We start from the raw sequence: 18,384 nt of genomic DNA on the forward strand, positions 1-18,384 counted from the left end.
GCAGCATTAAAGTGAACTTCCCTACAAATTATGATGTTAGATAAGAATGTCCTTACTCAAATTTCCTGAAGCTACTCAGCAGTTATTTCTGTAGGGAGCATGCTGGCTGGCTGGGTTTGTTAGATTAAAGTAAGAACTTAGGGCAAGGTTCAGTTTAGTTGTTTACCATTTCAAAATCTTAAGTGTTCTTAACTCTTTCATGTGTGTCTTTTCCATCCTTGTTTTGGAAACAATGACCTTTTGTCTTTGAAGAAGCTTAAGGAGGAATGTGCAACAAGCCCGCTGGTCCAACTGGGTTTTTTTTTCCCGAATCTTAATATATGCAACATACCTTCTCCCTTGCTGACCTGGGATAAGCTGCAGTTCTGCTTTGCTGGAGATCAGCACATCCTGATAGACATCTTCCAAAGGAGAAAGGGTGACTTTGGAAGGTGCAGAATGAAAGCACAGCATTAGCATTGCTGTCCTTGTGGCATTTAGTGTTCAAAAGAGCAGAAGCTTTGGTGTAAGTTCCTGTGACAGCTTGTGAGGGGTGAAATGTAGTTGATGTCCTGAGGGTGAGTCTTGTGGAAGTACTTAATGCTCCGAGTTGTGTTTTCTCTGCACTGTCCTTACTTTTTGGGGAAACCATTTCAGCTCAGTTTACTTCTGTCAGTGCTTCACTCCTTGCTTGCATTGGCAACTTCAGAAATGTTTAGTTTTGACTGCTTTTAGTAGAAATAGAAAATATTAAAATTAAAAATTATGGCTAATTTACTGCAAATTCAGTTTTGGCATCTGTGTCTTTATATAGAATTTTGCCATTTTTCAAGGAGAATTAAGTCAATTTTCACAAATCAGATTATTTCTGCTAATAATGGGGGTCTCTTAATAGGGATCTGATCATCCAAAGCCTTCCAACTATCGTTTATGACTCACATATTAGAAGGTGACTGTGCCAGTCCTCAGAAATTAAAACATGACTTGTTGTCTGTTTGACTGCCTTATAGAACAGGAGAATCCAAAATCTTTCCTACAGAGAGATTCAAAATGCCATTTTTGTTAAGAAGTGGTATTTACAAATTAGAGTTCAGTTCTAGTTCAAATAAAGATGTCTTTCATGATGACATTTATTTGGTTCATAGTCTTAAAAAAGCATGTGATTTACTGTTCTTCTCATGGCAGTCCTTCAGTTTCATACATATGTATTTTGGTTTGTCTTTGACCTTTTGCTTATTATTTTTAAATTTGCATGTTTCTCATAAATACAAGCTTTTTTCTTTTTTGGGCATTCTTTATTGTGATATTCCCTCTTTAATGTGGTATAATTTTGAGAACAAGAAGTTTTGCAGAAGACCAGCATGAAAAGAATGAATGTTGAGACATTAAATGTTTACAGATCAGTTTAAGTGGATATAATCCACAACAAGTAACAAAGTGGGAACATTTAACTTCAAAGCACATATGGCTGCTGTTACAAAATCAAAAAATGCAAGACTTGGGCCATACAAAGTATTAGAGACACATTTTCCTTTTTTCTCACAGGCGAGTAGGATGTACCTTAGCTTTTTAGATGGGTCTTGAAATGAAGATGGAAAAAAAGCTTCATTTCATGGTCAGATAAAGGCTTTGAATTAATTGTAGATATTTACAATAATTTTTAGCTCTGAAAAAGCAAAAGTAAAGAGTGACTGCTCATTTTGCATGGGAGGAAGGGCTTTTGGGAACAGTTAAGCCTTGAAAATTTGGTTCTGCAGCTTTAACCTTTCCCAAACTGCACCAGGCATTGGTGAAGGGTTTCCCTGCTGCTCAGCTTGTGCAGACACAATGTGCTGGAAGGAATAGTATAATACTAGTAAAAAGAGAGAGTTTTAGGTAGAAGATACTATTGCAGGTACAAATCTGCAGGACAGAGAGCCCTCCTAAATTTTTCTGATTGAGACTTTATGCTTTTTATTTCAGTCTCCATTTTTTTTCCTCCACTGTTGCCTGTCTTGTGTGGTTAATGCCCCATGATGTTCTCACTCCTGTATTCCTCTCTTCACCAATCTCTTCTGTGTCCAAAATGATTTCTTGATTTTGCAGTAGCTGCAGATGGGATTCCTTTCTTCACTAGTGCCTCCCGTGGGCTTTTCATGCCAATCATTGTGGCATATTTAAAGAAAAAAAATACACCAAAAACCCCTGAAATAAAAGCAACTCAGGGTGCTTTATAGGACAGAAAGTTTAATGTTAATGTTTTAGTTAACTTGTAGATCATAGAGTTTATTTGTTAATTTATTGGTTATCTTATACTTTCACCCATAGTATTGAATTATTAGATAACACTGTTCATTGAAATTGAATGTATATGTTAAACTTGGGTATCTACAACTACTTCTGGGTGAAATATGGTGACTTTTTAATATAGAAATCCTGCATAACCTTTCAGGACAGGAAATGAATAATACTGTATCAAATTGAAATTTGAGAGGAATTAAGCCTTTTTTTTCCCTGATAAATTCAACACACATTTATTTCATAGTAGTGGGGAAAGTGCAAGCTTTTGATGTATTTGCCATACCTCATAGATCAATATAGAATTCTATTTAAAAAGAAAAAGACTGAATGTTGTAAGATTTGTATTGCAATCAGATTAATATTCTAAATCTCACTGCTACATTTTACAAGATTATACCCTTGAAAGGTTTTCTTGGGTTTTGGGCATTTTCTGTGATGTGATGTTTGAGCCTCATTGCCGGAGAAAATTAAAAAAGATAGAGCTGTCTGATAGAGGAAGTGGGTAGTGAACAATGTTTTGTATTCAGTTCTTAAAAATAGTGATTAAAAGAGCTACTTTAATTATACAGTACTGTTAATGAATGATTTCCTTATGTTTTGTCTCTATGACTTGCATATGTGGATATTGTTTCAAGGCACTCGACTAATTTCTCAAAAACACAACATTAAAATCATTGTAATCTGTACATTTATTCTAGCTTTACAGTGGTTTAAATGAAAATTTGTCCAATAAAGTTGAAAATCTTTTGGATAAGCCGTGTATTTAGCTGCCAAATTATTTTAAAACACACAAGTGGGGGGGGTGGAAATGCAATTTTTGATCCATTTGCATAGGATACACGGACACTTTAAAACTTGCTGAGTTGGTCATAGCCAACATAATGATCTTTTTTGAAGATTTTCTATAACTTGTCAAAGATGACAGGATGGTCTTGGGCCTTTGCATTCTGCTGAGTGAGTTTCTTAAGGAGCACGTTCTAAGGGAGAAAGACTGCAGGGAATTTCTTTGTCGCTTGTAGGTTACAGCATGTATCTAGAGATGATCGTGTGTCAATGATTTGCACGTTAATTATGTTTTAATAGACAAATTTTCTAGTGAAGAGCAGTTCTTGAGCCTGGTGTGTACATCTAAGGACTTAAATCTCTTTTCTTGTTGCTCTTTGGAGTGCTGCTGTGTGGAGTGCACTGCTGCTGGTTGCCTCTCAAAGGGTGCACCCGGAGTTGTCATTGGGAAGTTTTTGGAATGTTTGGAAATACTTCTTACTGTTTGTAAAAAAAATAATAAGACATTGCTGACATTGCTTTTTTTTTCCCCCCTCTAATTTGTTTTTTAGTTGGAAAATCCAAGATACTTGCGGGAAAAACCAGTGCCAGTGACTTTGGTAGGTATTTGGTTTCCCTTGGTATTTTATAAGGGCAAACAAACATGCTTAGTATTTTCTTATTTCTGGTTGGGATTGATTTTACTTGGAGCTTTGAAATTAAGTTATTTTGGGCTTTTTCTCATTCAATAGATGACACCCAAAATTGGCCTAGGAAAAAGCAGCAGCTTCCGTGATCAACAGGCACAATTTCGAATGTATGAAAAAGAGGTAAGATTCTGTTCAGTCTTATTAGAAAAAGAAAATTACACCCAAAATAGTAAGTTAGAGCATTTTCTTGGGAAATTTTTCCATGGAAAAGCTAAATACTTCATGTATTTCCCAATTACTTAGGGAATAAAAAGTACTTTTTGAACACCTTTATTCTTCCTTTGAAGGAATTTTTACTGTAGAAGAGTTTGAATTCTAGGAATTTTCCAAACTACCTTTTAACAGAAGCAATAAAACCCTTGAGTTAGTGAGGATTTTTGATTGCTTTATTTCTTTAAAAATCTGCAGATCTAGACCTTATTTCCAGTAGGACCTACATTATTTCTGTATTTGCCTCATCTAGCTCCAATGCTCTTTTATTTGCATAGGTTTCTGTACGATTTCTTTTGAACATTAGCTGGGGAGATTACTGTCAAAGCTGACCTATTTAATCTTCACATACATGTACAAAACTAAAATTTTGTGGTCATTTTACCTTTTTCATAGTTTAGGAAGTTGTGCACCTACGATCTGTTTGTCATAAAGTTCTTGGTTTATTTGAAACATCAGTCATGAGATAAAACTCAGACTTTATTTAGCACATGGACATTTCAGATACATCTGAAAGCAAGTGTTGCATATTTCTCTTGGAAAGTCAGTGAGTCACTGATCTGTTGGACCCGACTTCAGGAAAGGAAATTCAGCATGTATTAGGAATAAAAGATTAAAAAGAAAACCCCAGCACTCCTCTCTTCGCCTTTCAATTTTCTGTGTTCAGCTCTTGGAAGAGGTACTGGATGTGCACAGTTCCTTAGCTAGCCTCGAGTACCTAGACCTACATAGGACTCCAAATATGTCTGAGCTAGAAAGGAAGGCATATCATCTGAAAGCCATGAAACTCTCCCTTCTCTTATGCTGGCTGCTGTAAGGATGTTTATGAATTAGAACTGTCCTAAAGTTACTTTGGAGGACACTTCAGAAGTGTCTTTAACTGAGATACAGGGAGGGTAAATTAGCTTTGTAGATACTTCCATTGTTAATTAAGTCACATGTGTGTAAGTCCACTTTGTGCTGAAAGCTGGCAGTTGAGCTTGATGCTTCAACAAGCAGCCTGACATGGCAGTTGCACAATGGATGTGTCTCTCACTTTCTCTGCTCTAAGATTGGCTGCTCTTTTGTATCGACAACGTTCAGCCCAGCATTGCCTCGGGATGAGGCAAGGCAAGGTTTCATAAGATGTGAAAATAGACCAAAAAATAAATAAATTGAAAGCACAATGTTGTCATTTACATAATATTTTCAAATTAAATAAACAGGAAAGCCTGCCAAGTAGCTGCATAAAATACTCAGTGAATGCTGCTTCAGTGCAGTGGAAAAATCCTCTAAGCCACACTGTAAAAATCCAGTACTTTTTGCTAATGGTACTTGACTGTGGGCTAGTTCAAACTGGAAAGGCTATAGACAGTATTTCACAACCACCATGTGTGTGCTATTAAGTAGAAAACTTAAATGTGTTTTCATCTTAGTTTGTTTGTGAGGCTCAATTAAGAGTAAAGCCTTTTTGTTTCTGGAATGTAAATGTATTAGAGGAAAAATAGTGCTGAACAGAAGAGTTTTGGTAAACCTTTGACTGTTTTCAGCCTCTTTGTAGTAGGAGGGAGAACATAAAATAGGATAACTGTGGTTTTTGGCTTTTAACCTTTAGACCTTTGTTCATAAACCATTCCTGCACCTGTTTGGACTCTGTAATGCTAAACACATGGCCGTGCTCAGTGAGAACCACATCACAGATTTATGAAAATGTGAGTGTCATCAGGCAGTGGGTTTTAGTCATAATTTCCCCAAATCCTTCTGACATGGATTAAACTGTTTGGGAAACTGTCATTACTAAGAAATCATGGGTTCAAACAAGGAAGATGCAGCAAAACAGGAATATATCAGCTTTCAGCAGTACAGCAAAACAGAACAGATGGCATGACTGGTTTATCTTGATAAATAGGAAGAAACATCCCTTTGAACTTCACCTTCAGCCCTCTGGAGTGCCAGCCAGTGCTCCATGGAGCAGAGGGGGGGGGGGGGCGGGGAGAAAAAGTTCTTATTTGTCCTTTTTCAGCAAAACAGAATCAGTACCGTTGATTGAAATCAGTGGGTTTGAAATCCTTTTGGAATTAAAAAACAAGTTTAGATATGTTAATAAAATACAAGGTTTTGCTAACCTTTCTCAACCTACTAGTTTATTTGTTGAATCCTTTAAACAAGTTTTGTTCTTTCTTTAAAGAAGATGTTTCTTGATTTTTTTCATTTTGTCTGTCTCAGTTTTTCTGAACGTTTTTCTCAATCTCCTATTTTATTTATGTAAGCAAAGGTATTTATCTAGACTCAGCAACTGAAACCTAAACAAAACTGAGGCAAGAATATTGGAAATAATTGTATCTTTTTATTCTTTTAAATGGAAAGTTGTAATAAACACCAGGAGTAAATTTGTTCTGAGGCATATATCAACTCTGACAATCTTTTTAGGCTGACTGACAAGCTTGATGCTTTGTGCAATGATGCTGTGATGAAGCTTTGTCTGTTAACTGAGAACATGGAGTGTTTGCAAGGTTTTTGTTGACTTTATCACTGTGCTCCTGTCACTTTTCTGTTTAGAGTTTTGGAAATCCAGTGGTAAAGTCTTCAGATACTGGAGCATGAGTGGTTTTTCAGCCTCTTGTATACTAAAGCAGTCTGGCAGAAACAATTGTCTTTCCTACCATCATCTGGAGTAGGAGTTAGGGCAGAGGAACTGGAGGGAGGAGTAGTTCTGGGGAAGACAATGGGTGAAGTTTCAAGAGGATACAGAATTCCTGCAGGATAGTTTCCACCAGTTTGTCTCGTGGAAAGAGGACTGAAGGAGAGAGAGTATGTGCCTGGGAATAAAGTGGGATGAGCTAGGTAGTGAAAGACAGCTTAAGAGTGTAGAGAATGGGAAAGAGACATCATTTTCCCCTGAAAATTCATTGAAGACTGGAAGTAAGATGAAGAGGGTGGTGGGTTTTCTGTAATCCAGAATTATATTTAACATACAGCCTTTTTAAAGAAAACCAAAATCCTATTTAGAACCTTTATCTTTTTAACCTTTACTTACATTTCTCTCTCTCTCTTTTCTTTTTTTTTTCCCCTGTGAATGAGCACTCCCATTTGTTGCATGACACAAATTCTGTTTATAAAGCTCATCAAGCCAAGTATGTGGCTTTGCTGCACCAAAAGTGTTGGTCTGGTGAGATATTTACGTTAAGATAAAATCAATGTGCTGCAGTGATGACGTTGTAGTCAAGTCGTGGTCTGGCTAGAAGTGTTCTGCATTGAAGGTGTTGAAAGCAGCAGATTTACTGTGCTTCTCACTGATCTGGCAAGAGATGGATTATAGCCTGAAATGAAGAGAGTTGCACAAGGGCTGTGATACAGATTTTCTGCAAAAGGGACCATACAGAGAATACAGAGGGAAGAAAGTTGTAGAACTTGAGAGGGAGAGTGAAAACACTTGGTGGTGGTGTTATAGAGAAGAGGTGGGGTTTTAGGAGGGGAAAAAAAAACAACAAAGAAAACTTGAAGATAAAACCCCATGCATTTAGAAGATGCTGATCAGTGAGCATTGTCCTTTTGGCTTTGATTTCTTCCTCTTAATTGCTCCGTTCTATAGCAAAGTATTTAAAGACATGAATTAAATGCTTAATGCGTGCCAGATTTAAGCAATAAATGCAACTAATATGGAGACTGTGTCCTAAAAGGATTCTTGTAATCAAACTAAGCTTTTACCAATGTAAAATTAACATTATTATGCTTTTTAGCTTGTCAGAGAGTGTCCAGTGACCTCTCAGGGTATGTGGAACATTCTTTTTTCACTGTGCAATTTTGGGGTAAAAAAAAATATTCACCTCCCTCAAAACCCACCCAATGAGACATCACCATTTGATATATTTTCCTCATTGAAAACAAGTATTTTCTCCATATCTTCCAAAAATGGGAACAATATTTCAGTATTGTTCCCTTATTTAATACAATGAAATAAAAGTTTTTGCATGCTCATGTGTACATCTGTCTCTGGAGTTAAAATCTCCATGGTAGATGGATAGATTTGTGTGTGGAATTGGGAGAGCTGAGCACAGCTGATGGAACCTACTCAGGCATGTAATGGGGCTACTGATTCTGTTACAATTTTAAGCTTGGAAGTATTTCCTAATAATGTGAAGAGGGCGTTTTTGATGGACTTTCTGAAAACATTTTTATTGCAAAGGCATCTGTAGGTGGGCCTGAAGATTGTACCTTACAACAACTGGGCCTTCATGTGTCTGAATTTTTTTTCTTCTGATCCCTTTTACTTTATTTCCACTTCTCTCCCTGTGCTGTTCCCCTTCTTTTGTTGTCCTCTTCATCTGGAGCTGTCCCAGGTCATACTTTAGACATCTTGCTGTTTTGCCAAGGATCCAAAAAGTGAAGGTTTTATATTTTTATTTTAGTGAATATTCTTATTAAAATGTAAGAATGCTTGTAAGAATTCTGTTTGCAGAAGAGTGGACCATAAGAAGGGACAAGAAAATGCAAAAAGGCAGATATGACATAATTATTGCTTTCATCTAATTCTTTCATAACCTTTTTCTTATGATAACTCGGTTCTGAAAATACTGTTTTATTCCCCTTAGAAATATGCCAAGCTGTGTGTATTGTGACTTATTCTCTGGTTCATTTGAATTTCCTGCTTTTGACCACAAACCTGATGTCTATTTTGAATGCAGTGTCTGATTTATATTGAGATTGCAGTTGCAAATTGATTCTTACCACCAAGTGATCATTCTGAATAGTGATCTGTTAGTTCATGTTTAAAAAGGCAGCAATCTTGACTTCTGTTAACATGATTCCTGGCTGATTAATGTCCTGTTCCTAAGAACATGTGCAAGTTGTCCGTTGTCTTCTGTGTGAGGAAATCACATCCTGTCTTGCTTTGATAACTCTTCAGAATGTAATGTAATAAAACCCAAACCTTATTTTATTGCTAGACTGGTGTGAGACATACAGTGTATGTCAGGATGAGACATGCTTTCAAAAACTGACTTGTGATTTATAATTCCTCATACTAATTGGTCTGGTCGTGGAGATATATATGTCCATGTACAGTTATTTACTTGTTACTTTTGCAATAGTTTGTGAACTGTGTCTTTAATTATTGCACATATGTGCTGGAGACATTGAGAAAGATCAAAGAGGTAGGTTAGCAATTCAAACTAGTGTTTTAACCAGTAGAATGTCCAGATGGTTGCCAAGCAGCTGGGAATTAATCTTTTGCTGCATGATTAATCTCTACCTCGAAGTGTCTCTTGCTTTGTAAAAGAAAGAAGAAAGTTTGACTTTTTTACATGGATAGATCCTGGTTTTTAAGGGAGAAAAGACATTAACTGAAAAAAATAGATACTACTACTGTTATTGCCACATGTTGCACTTGTGAAATAAAGTAGGAGCACAGTTTTAATGACTATTAGGAGATCTTGAAATAACTGTAAAAAGGTCAGTAGCTGCTGAGATACAACACATGAAAAATAAGGAATAACCCTGGGGGGGAAAAAGTAAGTGGTGTTGACTCAGTGTGTGCAGACTTGTTTACTTCACTGCTCTTGGCACTATGCAGAATTAGATGAAGTTTTCAAGTAGTTTTTATTATTTTTTTTATATTCAGATATTGCTAAATTCCTTTGAAGTCAGTATGATTTCTGCATGTTCCCAAGGTTCAGGTGGGTTCCATTTTCAGTGCCGGTGACTGAAGGTAGTTTGCTGCATTTTTGAGTTGTCCTTTATGAAACTGCAGCTAATAAGTTAGCATCATGCATAAGCTTTCACAATTTCTAAACATATTTTGAACTTTTTTTGGTGTTTACTCATATCAGAGTCTCAACTACTAGTGACAGATGTTGGTTATGCATGGAAGTGTGATGCTTGCCACTCCAAATAAAGCTGTTGAGTAATATGATGTGTTGTACTGCTCATCTGCATGGTACAGTTTGATCTAGATGAAGCAACCTTCATAATAAAAACATCATTTCAAGTTATTACAATTGTTGGGGTACAAAGCTGGATGATTTTCCTCCTATTCTCTCCACCCCCAACTTGAAAAATATATTGTTCTCTCTCGAAAGAGACTAATGACATTTACATATGAATAAGAACAACTGTCCATTCAATTATTTTTCTGTACACAGCAAATACGTATTAATGTTCAGTGCAATTTAAAAAATAGACTTTTCCTGATGGGGAGATTTGATTTAGGACAAACCCTTTCATTTTTAGTGGCTATAAAAATGGGGCAATGTCATGTTAATTTTTTACTTAAGCGAATATCTAGTTTCTCTTCAAAGAGTCCCCTGTAAAAATACTGTAACTGGAAGTAGCAGTTGGAGTGGCTTTAAAGGGTAAAGAGACAAAGAAGGTTAGATATGTGGAGAGAAGGATAAATGTTTGTTAGGTCGAATAATATGGTCCAGATCATAAACATCCACTTTTGTGGAGGGACCTTTGAATCTGGGCAAAATGCCATGTTTATACAGGGTCTTTTTACATTCTAATTTCTGGCTTATGTGTTTCACTTGTTTGATAACTCTGTTCTTTCACTCTGTCCCTGCTTTGTCCAGACTGTGTGTGCTTTGCAACGGAGACTTCACGGGACATTTACTTCACCTTAGGCATTGCATCATATAAAAATATTGATGCCATTCAATGCAGAATTTGGAGTTGTATCTGCTGTTTCAAGATATAGTTATAAATTATTATAGATTTTGGAAAATTAAGGTGTTGCACTCGGAGGATGATCACAAGCATCAGGAAAAAAGCCCAACGTTAATGTGAATCCCAGATGGAAAACCTGCTTTTATTGTGTGTCATGTTCCACTTGGAAAAATATTATTTATTACTTCCTTTAATTTATAGGATTTGTTCTTAAAGTCTGATGGAGCCTTGGAAATTTCAATCAAGTAAAAACAGCTAGGGGCAAAAATACACACCACCTGCCCCCTGCCCCTCCCAGGACATTTTTGGCAAGTGTCTGCATCCAAAACAGAGAAAAACAATGACCCTTGACACTTCAAAGAATCTCCTTTGCATATCATAAAAATTCTTTCTGTCCAAGGCTCCAAGTGGTCCTCCTTTATTGTACACAACCTCATTTATCAAGGGAGCCAGGCTGAACCTTGGGGAGATGCAGCAGGTACTTCTTCTGTCCCCACCACTCCTGCTGACATTGTAACTTGTGAAGAAAAGCAGACTTCTCAGCAGTGTTTTATTCTTTTCTCAGCAAAACCTTCATGCTCATACCTTGCTCATTTGTTTGGTAGGGCTGCAAGCTTGTCTGTGGACCAACACTGCTTTAACTTGGTTGCCATGAGAAGGGAATATGATCACACTCATCAGCGTGTGAAAGATGAGGTGTATTTCTGTGGGATTCTTACAGGTTTTATCCTTCCTGCTTGCTTTGCTTACTATAATGCATTTCTCTCTTCAGTTAAAAACGCTTCAAGCGTAGATAATGATCTGCAGAATTCTTTGAGCAAGTGGGTGGAAGCTACTCATTGTATTTAATGAAATATAATATATATATAGATGAATATGTTAATAGTTAATTAATTAATACAGTAATATCAAATGTTAAATTTTAATGTATGATATATCACATGAAAAACGTATTAAATAATATTATAGTTAATGATTATTACTAAATTAATAGTATAATTAAATGTGTTATTAAGCTATATATCATTTGACAAGTGTGCTCACTCCATATAAATGAGATGAAGCTGGAAGGGAACAGTATTTCTGCCACATGCTGGGAATTCAGCACCAATTTTTCAGCAGTTCAGTTTTGAAAATGCAATATTAGTTCCAATATGTTTTTTTTTTAATTTACTGTAGAAATTTCTGTTTGAATAAATTGTTAAAATATATGAATTTGTTTCCTTTTTTCCATGCCAGTGATTTTCTTTGAGATATTTAGGTGGTTATTCTGACTCTTAAATTGGTCTAGATGTTGAAAGTGTTAATATACCTCAAACCTAATCTTAAAAATTGGTGAGGGTGCAATATAAGGTATAGAAATAAGACAATGAAAAAGATAGTTTGTTAATTATGTTGCAAAATACACTATTACAAATTACTTTTGTCTGAAGTCTGCAGGTCTTTATGTATACTAAATCTTAAGTGTTTTGCAAGTACAGGATCTCCTGCCTTGGCCTGCCTGCATAGTTTAAAGCACTTTATAAATTATTGATATTTATTTTTTTAACCCTGGATGTGAAAATAGAGTAAACAGGACTCGGTAGAAAGTTCTAGTTGTTTGTTGTTTTTTTTTGTTGTGCTTTTTTCTTCAAGGGACCTTTTTCTTCTATGAAAATATCAAAGCTTTGTATTGTGCACTGATTTCTTTTAGCAGCTGCATAACACCCAGACAAGCAAGTTTTGTCGTATATTGTGAGATACACAAGTCATTGTTCTACATTGTTAGTTCTTACTTTGAAGTTCTCATTTATTGTTTACATCCTTCTCCTCCTTCCTCGCTTCCTCCCTCCCCCATATGTTCGTAGACTTGAAAAAAAATCTGGCAACAAGAAGTACTGTGTTATCAGATACCCAAAAAAATGTCTAATGGATGTTAAACCTTCAAGATGCCACCTCTGGCCGCAGGGTGCTCCTCTAGGATGGAGACAAGTGATCAGCAGTTCAAAGCTGTGTCGGATTAATATTGTTAGTCTCCTTATTGCTTTACTTTTAGATCTGGTATTTAAATATTTCTACAAAATACTGTAAATGGTGACAAGATGAAGGTTTGTCTTTTGTCATGAAAAAGTGAGATACTGCTTTTTGTTCTTGCCAAAGATTGATGCAGTTGCAGATTAGACTCTGCCAGCTGAAGTTTGACAGTTGTTATTTGCATTTTCCTAGCACTGAACTTGTGCTACGAAAATACAGGGCAGTGCTATGATGAACCCCCATTTTCAGGTAACTGTTTGCTGGATTTGGTAGTGTTTTGTTTTTTTTAAATTAGGAGGAAAGCGTGACTAGGCACATAAAAGCAGTTCTGCTGATACCACCCTCCATGGCTTTAACTAGCAGGGACAGCACAGATGTTTGACATCAGTAATGTTTACATGGCCTTAGGGTTTAATTGCCTCATTCTCTTTGTAAGGAGAATAAACAGTGACAGAAATCCAAAGGAATGATGTTCATGCAACAGCAATGGCTGCATTTCATAGATAGTTGCCAACTTCTCAGCTATAGCTAAATATCTACACTTTTTTTTGGTCTCAACAGTAATATGCCATAAGCTTCATGTTCTCTGCTGCTTCTTCACTGGTAATGACAGGTATTAAAGCTGATGAACATGAGCACTGTTAATTGCTTCTAACAATTGGTGAATGGCTTTTCTAAGTTGTTTTTATCTATTTTCTCCAAAACTAATGACGGTCTTTGATACTGTTGTTGGTTATTTTGTGACTCAATATGTGTTTGATAAATAAGCTAGAACACTGAGGTGCAGAGGGCACTTTATAGAAGAGCAGCACATAAAGTTACAAAGCTCTGGAAAAGCACAGGAAATTGAGACCAACTTGGCAAATGAGGTTTGACTTTTGGTAACTATAGATCTGTGGTTGACTCAGTTTGGTGTGGTTTTAATTAGAATGATACTGCTTTATCGAAATTGGTATTTAATAGTGTGTTTAAACTTTGAAATGGAAGGGGAGAGGTTTCACTCCCAGTTGTGAAGTGATGAGCCTGTTTGCTTCAATGCCAGCCTTCATGAGATCACTTTTTAAACTGTGTTTCCATGACTCAATTGTTGTAGCGACGTATGCAGTGAGACTGGGAGTCTGCCTTTCACAAAGGCTGGGTCAAAAAGCAGAGCTGTAAGTGAAACCAGTTCTTCAAGTTTTGCTGTAGCAAATTTATGTGTATATAGTTAGGTCCTGAAGGGACAAAATTGTGTACATTGTGGACCACGTAGGGCAGGAAACTGTCTGGGGTGCTGAAACCTCAGTATTTTACTTAATGTATAGAAGGTGAGGACACTGGGTGCTTTTGAATGTTTGATACATTTTTATGTTCTTCCAACCTACAGAGTCATTAAACATAGACTAGATCTCAGCTGATGCAACTGCCAAGGGTTAATTTATATCAGCCAAGATGTTCTCACTTTATTAATGAGTTTTAAATGTAAGGTGTTTGTGTGGATTTAGTAGCTCTGTGAGAGCAATAGCTGCACATCAGCAAGTCAGAAGCTTTTAATGTAATTCAAGTAGGTTGGAGTCTCTTTCATGTTTAGTTTCCAGTATTTGTGTTTTTACAAGACCATCATATGGAATGATCACAAACTGTCTATCTGGAAGTGGATTACTGTGCTCTTTTTTTAAATCAACACTTATTTATCACCTAATACTAAGATTTTATTCTATAATGTCACTTTGCTGGAGGGATATATGCATATATTTCTTTTCATATCTACATATGTGTGTATTTCATGCACAGAACGTGCATTTTTATTATGATGCTTATTTTTGGATGATAAAAGAGATGGCTGACAGCTGAGAATACTGTCTATTTTCTTTGGATTAATTGTCAATCTAGCTTTTTTCCCCTAGTGATTTACATAATCAGACTGATCCTGTTTAGTCTTGGAGATAGGCAGCCTCTTTCTAGGCATTGTACTGAGCAGGTGTGTACTTTGTATATCTGTGGATATATCGGGGATGGGGAGTCCAAAAATTGAAGGAATTTGTTACTCTTGCTTCTTCTGTTTTTAGTTCTTGAGGAGTGTCCTGTTTCCTGCACAGCATTTGGCATTTTTTTGACTTAGATAATCAGGGCTCTAGTTTTCAAGTCATGATAATGCAGTGATGTTTTCAAGTCTCAGTAAACAGAAATATGTAACACAAAGTAATAATATGAAAGTGATGAGGACTTTGCAGAGTTTATTTTTTGTGTATGTTAGATAAAGATTCATACTTGACCGACTACTGTTAGTAAGTCAAAAGAGGCAGAATGAATAATGCTCCTTGATTCCTTTAGAGTTTGTCAGTTGAGAGGATTAGAAGGTAGGTTCTTACTTCTGCTAAACATCAATCTGAGAACTGAAAATTGTTGGATGGTGATGGCACTCCAGTGTCCAGCTCTGAGGCAGCTGGACCTCAGCACTACAGGCTCTTGGAGCATCCAAAAGGCAAATACAGATTTTTCTGTTGGCAACAGACCACTGAAAGATGTCTTGGTGTTGGTTCTCACGCTGCACTGATTGTGGTTTGCCCTTTCTAAAGCAAGGGGAATTGTTGGGACCTGTCACTCTAGGAAAACTCTTCTGTGCACTTTGCTTTCTGAAGAGTAGAAAGGATTAAATGTAGAAGTGGAATAGTCTGCATCTGCACTTGAGGTGTCACTTCTGTTTCTTAGAAAACTCTTGAGAAGCACAAAATACCTGTTGTGTTTGCAGAGTCCTGACGACAGTCTTTAATGGTGTAGTGAAATTATGCAAGAGATTGAAAAGTATTTTAAAGATAAAAACTTAAGACCCTAGGTACAAAGTGACAGTGTTTGTGTCGGAGGGCTTCAAGTGCACTACTTGGAACAAACACGAGCAGAAGCAAGAAATGTATTTTAGCAGTCTAATTCAACAGCAATTCCTTGTCCCATTATAAGTAACCTTTAAAAAGAAGTGTGTTTATAATGTGAAGTCTATGACTCAGAGAAAACAATCAAAAATAAATGTGCATCTGGGCTGAAGGACATTCTTTGTATAAATATAACACCTGCCTAAAGAATAAAAGCAGGTTTATCATACTTGGTATATTAACAGAAATATTAGAAGTGTCATTATTAAATGTTTATTTACATAAATGTTGATAGCTTTTTCTGGGCAGGTTGTTTTGCCAATTAAAACATCCGACATTCATTTTCTAAATAAATATTTTTAGGTTGAGGTCTTTTGTACCAGTTTTATCACATGCATATGAAAATGTGGAGAACTGAATATAGATTTTTTTTTTTTCATAGCAATTATTTGTTAGTTGCTTCCCACTGCCTTCTCAAAGACTGTCCTGGTTGGAGTAATTTAGATATGTGAAGGTCATTAATTTTATTTTTTTTTTTTAGTAAGTTAGAGGGGTGATCTATTTTGTTTTTAAAGCTGCAGATAAAAATGAAAGTGGCAGAAGGGAAATTTCATGAAGAAAAGCTTACATTACAGCAGAAGCATGATGCAGAAGTTCAAAAGGTAAGAAGTGTTTGTCTTTTTGTCAAAGACAGTATATCAAACAAAATAATAGTCTGATTACAATAAATAATTTGCACTTGTATTTTAGCTGCCTCAAATTTGCAATTAATCTTCCTTTAAGTTTGTAGGTAACAATTTCTATAAGCTGATAGGAATGTGGAATATTCTTTATACCATAAATGTAGGAAGCTAAAAATGCTTGCAGAAAGCTGGTGAAAATAGAAGGTGATGTGTTTGTTTCAACAAGACTATCTGTTTAACCAGCCTGACTGCTCCTGCAGATTCCTATGCTGATGAAATAATAAACTCTTCATTGTTATTTTGGAGAGACAACACCCGTATCACAGGAAAATGTGAACCAAATTTTTTTTTTAATGGACAAAATGCAAAAAATAACAGTAGGAAAATCCACAGATCACGTGTGTTCCTACCAGTAGAGCAGTGATGCTGGCTCCTGTCTCTGTTTTGAGACTGTATCTTACAGCATAGGCTGGTCAATAAGCAGCCCAGTGTTTGTGTTGCTGCACTGTGGAAGCTGCACGTGGCTTTTAATCCTTCACAGCAATAACTGACATCAGATACTCTTGCTTTGGGTGCAGCTGGATTTGTCTCTTGCATTCTGTAACGCTGCTTTGGGGAAGATGACAAGAAGACTCCAAGACTATACTGTTACTTTTAAGGCCATGTTTTAACATCTGGGGTCAAATTCTGCAAGGTTCTAAGTGCCCTCTGAAGCACTGGGATCCCAGGACCATAATGGGAGCTGAGTGCTCAGCGCCAGGATCCTGATGACTTATCCTACTGTAAACTTGGCCTTACTGTCTCTGTTTTGTTTCTTGAGACTGAGTCACAGACTTGGAGGAAGTCAGTTGACACAACACAATGACACATCAAAGCCTCCTGAAAGGATGTTAATATTTGGTCAGGTGCATATTTGGCTCATCTGTTCTCAAAGCCTGCGAGCATAACTTGCTAGCAAATCTGAGAATCTAAAGGAAACAGCTTTGTGAGAATGAGAAAGAATTTAAATGCTTTCTCATCCCTTGAGTTGTCATCCTTTTCTAACTGTTGTTAGAATTCTGTCTTTTGAAGCTGTTTAATCACACTGGATATTTTAGAAAAGGTTAAATCGTGTCATATTAATCTTTAAAGACACAAACCATTTAATGCAGATGGAGTAATATTGTTTTAAGATGAAAGCTTCTGTTTGATGAAAGATTTGGGGCACTGTTAGAAAACTCCTGTGACTTTAATGTTCATCTTAAACATGGAGTTTAAATTAAAATGCAATCTCAAAGAATGCAAGTATTTGAGCATTTTTTCCCAAAATCAGCATGTGCAGAAATACGAATGTAGTTACACCTCATGTTCTTGCTCTATTGCAATCCTTTGTTTACTGGAATGCACAAAACAATTACAGTTGGTAAGTACAAAAGACTGTAATGAAGTTCACCAATTATTTAAGTATTTCTTAGACCTGCTGAGAATTTTAGATGCTTTTAAATAGTATTTGGCAACATAAATATGAAAAGGGAAACAAATAATTTCTGTTTGCATTGGAAGCACCAGGAAGCTTCCAAACTCAACAAAATCCCTTTTTAATCTACTGCCCACATTTATCTAAGTCAATCCCTCGTTTATGGCTTGGCAGTCTTGGCTGTGAAAATTACTTAGATTTAATCACTTAGTCCTGCACAACCTAAGCACTTCTTGAAGGCAGCTCCTCTGACAGAGATCAGGGCATCTGCTTCTCTGCACCAGCTGCAGTTCTGGATTTTTGACTTTTGTTAAAGCATTGTGAATTTTCCCTACAGATTTTGGATAGAAAGAATGATGAAATAGAGGCTTTGAAGTCCATCTACAAAACCAAACAAAACGAAGCTGAGGAGATGATAAGAAAGCTGCAGAAAAAAGGTGATTTTCACATTCATGGTGGTTGTTCTCTGTATGGTGGATTGTACCCCATCCTTTGCATGGCTGGGGGCTTGTGTGTTCCTTCTAGGTGCAGATGTCCTTCTTCTCTTCATTTGATGGTCTTGCCCTGGTTTTTTCCTTCAGAGATTTTTAGAGTTTTGTCTGGTTGTCTTTGCTGTCCAGTTTCCAAACCAAATTTTCCAAGAGGCAGTGAGATCTTGTTGTATTTAATACCTACAGGTTTTATGAACGTCACAAAAAAAATAAATAAAAGTTTCTTTGAAGTATTTTGACCACTTATTTCAAACGTTTTGGAATCTCTCTCTCAAGGTTAATTTATTTATACATTCAGTACATTTCAGT

General features: G+C 36.4%; 1 protein-coding gene across 4 annotated transcripts in view; it reads left to right on the forward strand.

Annotated features, from left to right (window-relative positions):
• CEP112 (centrosomal protein 112) overlaps positions 1-18,384 on the forward strand; it is a 157,852-nt gene that overhangs the window by 15,353 nt on the left and 124,115 nt on the right. For all 4 annotated transcript variants that reach the window (XM_051634572.1, XM_051634575.1, XM_051634574.1 and 1 more), the window contains exons 7-10: positions 3,594-3,641; positions 3,774-3,851; positions 16,021-16,107; positions 17,922-18,021. In XM_051634572.1, the coding sequence (XP_051490532.1) occupies positions 3,594-3,641; positions 3,774-3,851; positions 16,021-16,107; positions 17,922-18,021 (313 nt within the window). The remainder of the gene's footprint in view (positions 1-3,593; positions 3,642-3,773; positions 3,852-16,020; positions 16,108-17,921; positions 18,022-18,384) is intronic.

This window comes from Apus apus, chromosome 17, assembly GCF_020740795.1.
Source record: "Apus apus isolate bApuApu2 chromosome 17, bApuApu2.pri.cur, whole genome shotgun sequence".
Taxonomy (NCBI): domain Eukaryota; kingdom Metazoa; phylum Chordata; class Aves; order Apodiformes; family Apodidae; genus Apus; species Apus apus.